Genomic DNA, 2,753 nt, shown 5'->3' with positions numbered 1-2,753 from the left:
CCGTGTCGTGTGTCAGCCTTCGGCCAACCACTGCGGGCAGCCCCTGCCCTGGAACTCCTGGGCCTGTCCTCACGCCCCAGGCAGAGCCTCCCCAGGCCCCTCCCCCAAGGCCCCTCCTGCGGCCTCAAGATCTGGGTGCTGTGACGTCACGGTACCACCTGCTCGGGTCCCTCCTGACAAGTGGGTACCTGTGAGGATGGCGGCTGAAGGGACTTGGGGTGGCCTGTGCCAGGAGCCCGCAGCCCAGCCCAGCCTTGGGCGTCTGTCTGCTTCAGGTCACTGCCGGCTCCCTCCGAGAGGCCACTCTGGGACACCTCCATCAGGGCTCCCAGCTGCCTCGAGGCCTTCCGGGACCCGCAGTACCAGGGTCTCTTCCAGCACCTGCTGCGCCCCAAAGCCAGCGGCACCACTGAGAGGTAGGGGGGGCCCGTGGACTGGGGAACCGCCAGCAGCTCAGTGAGCCAGGCGATGCCTCCCAGGGTGCGAGTCGCTGCTGGGCCTGGAGTTGGGGCCTGGGGTTGAGGCCTGGGTGCTTCACGCCTGAGACAATGACTGTACCCCGCCGTGAGCCGCTGTCACCACCACTGCGAGGGGCCAGCTCCTGGGTTGCATGTCTGCTGGGCGCAGAGCCTTGGATCCAGTCCTCGTAACCCCATGAGGCTGGTGCTCTGAGCACTCCACTCCATTTTACAGATGGAGAAACTGAGGCTCAGCACACCTCATGAAGGGGAGGGCCAGGGTGAGCACGTAGGCCTTCCTGCCTCAGCCCCACACCAGCCTTTTTGCCCCTTGCTCTACGGTCCCAGGGTCGCTGATGTCTCAGGGTCTCCCGGAACCTGTGGGAGCAGGTCCTGAGAAGCGAGAGGGCGAGGCAGGAGGGACATGATAGCACCAGAGGAAGCATGGCGTCCGGCCCCTCCCCTCCCCTCGCTGGCAGGCACCAGCCTGGGGGCTGTTCTGGTTTATGTGTCGGAGCGTGGCACAGTTGCCGGGCGGGGGTGGGCAGGTGCTCACGGGCCGCGCTGTGTCTCCAGGTTGACACCACTGTACCAGCTACTGCAGCCCATGGCTAGCTGCGCCCGCGTGGCCCAGTGTGCCGAGGCCGTGCCCACCCTACTCCAGGTGTTCTTCTCAGCAGTGACCCAGGTGAGCCTGCTGCCCGGGTCCCATTCCCATGGGCCTCAGGCAAGCCTGAGGGACCAGAGGGGCAGCCTAGGGCCAGGACCGCGGAGTTGCCCTTGACCTCTGCAGAAGGGCTGATCCCGTGGTGCCGGCGTCCGCGGCCGTTCGGAGGGTCCGGAGAGTCCCAGGGAGAGGGCTGCACAAGCCACGGCCCAGCCAGGCCCGGTCTCCCCAGAAGGGGCGAATGAGCGGCCCTGGGGCCAGCGACACAGCTGGGGCTGGAGCAGTTTGTCCCGAGGGTCCTGGCCACCATCGGTGGCTTCAGGGGTCTGCCTCCGAAGCCACAGTACAGGCCCACGGGCTGGTGGCTCCCCCTTCGGCCACACCTGGGGGGCTCTGCAGACTTGACACCTAGCCTCGGGCAGGTCCCCGAAGGTGGTGGCGGGCCACGGGGCTGGGTGCAGGCGGGGATGGGGCGCATCTCAGCTGACCGAGGGAGGCTGTGCCCTGGCCTGGCGATACAGAATCAGCAGAGAAAGTAGCAGTTCTTCCGCGGGCCCGCGTGGCCCTGTCTCGGCGGGGCTTCCTGCCTTCCGGCCAGTCCTCCCCCAGGGCCTGATGCTGCTGCTCAGTCTCCCTGAGTGGGGGGGAGGGCGGCCCGGGAGGGCGGGGTTGGGAGTTCTGGCTCCTCCCTGCCTCCCGCCTCTTGCCCCGAGGGTGAGGCTGGCGGCACGGAAGCTGGCCCCTGGGACTGAGCCGTCTCCACTCTTGGCCCCAGGTCGCCGATGGAGCTCTGACCAACCAGCTGGTGCTGCAGCTCCTGGAGAGGAGCAACACTCTCTTCCGTGTCCCGCAGTACGAGGCCCGTGTGCACAGGTGGGTACCCCCACGCGCTGTCGGGCTACCACCGCAGCCCTGGGCGAGTGCCCCGACGCCTGCACTGAGCCGGCCAGTGCAGCTTGGGTTTCTCAGCCTCCCGTTCAGGGGCTGCAGCTCCACCCCGGAGCTGGGCCTCCGCAGCCTGGGTCCGCGTCCCCACCCTCAGCCCTGGGCCCAGCCCTGGGCACTTCTCCGTCCCACTGGGAAATGCCCCCGGCTTCCGTCCTCAGCCTGTTGTCTTCATTGCGGGGGCCCGAGTCTCTCGCCCCAGGGCCGTTCTCAGAGGGCCCGTCACATGCAGGCTTGTCCTCCCTCCGCCTCAGCCTGGGGCCCAGGCCCTGTGGCCCCGGCCTTCTCCCAGCAGGCGGAGATGCTCCTCCAGGGAGGGAGGATCCACATCTTCTGGCTTGAAGGCGCGGCCTTTCCCAGCCGCTCTGATGCCTCCTGTTCCCCTCCAGTCCCTTGGCCTGCAGGGGGGCTCTGGAGGGCTGGGGCGTCCTGGGAGGGAGACCTGGGTTCTGCACAGAGCCCGCTGGTGTCTGGCTCTCCGGCAGGGTGCTGAGCTCCCAGTTCCTAGCGCTGTGTAAGCTGAAGCCCTCCCTGGTGGTAGAGCTGGCAAGGGAGCTCCTGGAGTTCCTGGGCGGCGTCAGCGCTGTCTGCAGCCGGGCCGGCATGGTCACTGCCATGGTAAGGCCAGGGACTGCCTTTCCCAGCGCTCCCGACCGGGAGGCCTGGTGGGGCTGAGCCTCTGT

At 68.1% G+C, this 2,753-nt stretch overlaps 1 protein-coding gene across 1 annotated transcript in view; it reads left to right on the top strand.

Moving 5' to 3' along the window:
* Positions 1 to 2,688, top strand: part of AP5Z1 (adaptor related protein complex 5 zeta 1 subunit) — a gene marked incomplete at its 3' end in the record, with an annotated part of 11,785 nt that extends 9,097 nt beyond the window's left edge. The window contains exons 12-15 of the mRNA XM_008072024.2: positions 276 to 416; positions 1,035 to 1,146; positions 1,901 to 1,998; positions 2,556 to 2,688. Of these exons, the coding sequence (XP_008070215.1) occupies positions 276 to 416; positions 1,035 to 1,146; positions 1,901 to 1,998; positions 2,556 to 2,688 (484 nt within the window). The remainder of the gene's footprint in view (positions 1 to 275; positions 417 to 1,034; positions 1,147 to 1,900; positions 1,999 to 2,555) is intronic.
* Positions 2,689 to 2,753: the final 65 nt, after the last annotated feature.

The sequence above is a fragment of the Carlito syrichta genome, unplaced genomic scaffold, assembly GCF_000164805.1.
Source record: "Carlito syrichta isolate Samal-C Ts95f unplaced genomic scaffold, Tarsius_syrichta-2.0.1 Scaffold113659, whole genome shotgun sequence".
In the NCBI taxonomy this organism is placed as follows: domain Eukaryota; kingdom Metazoa; phylum Chordata; class Mammalia; order Primates; family Tarsiidae; genus Carlito; species Carlito syrichta.
The sequence above is the reverse complement of the archived record's forward strand: the minus strand, read 5'-3'. Positions and strand labels throughout refer to the sequence as shown.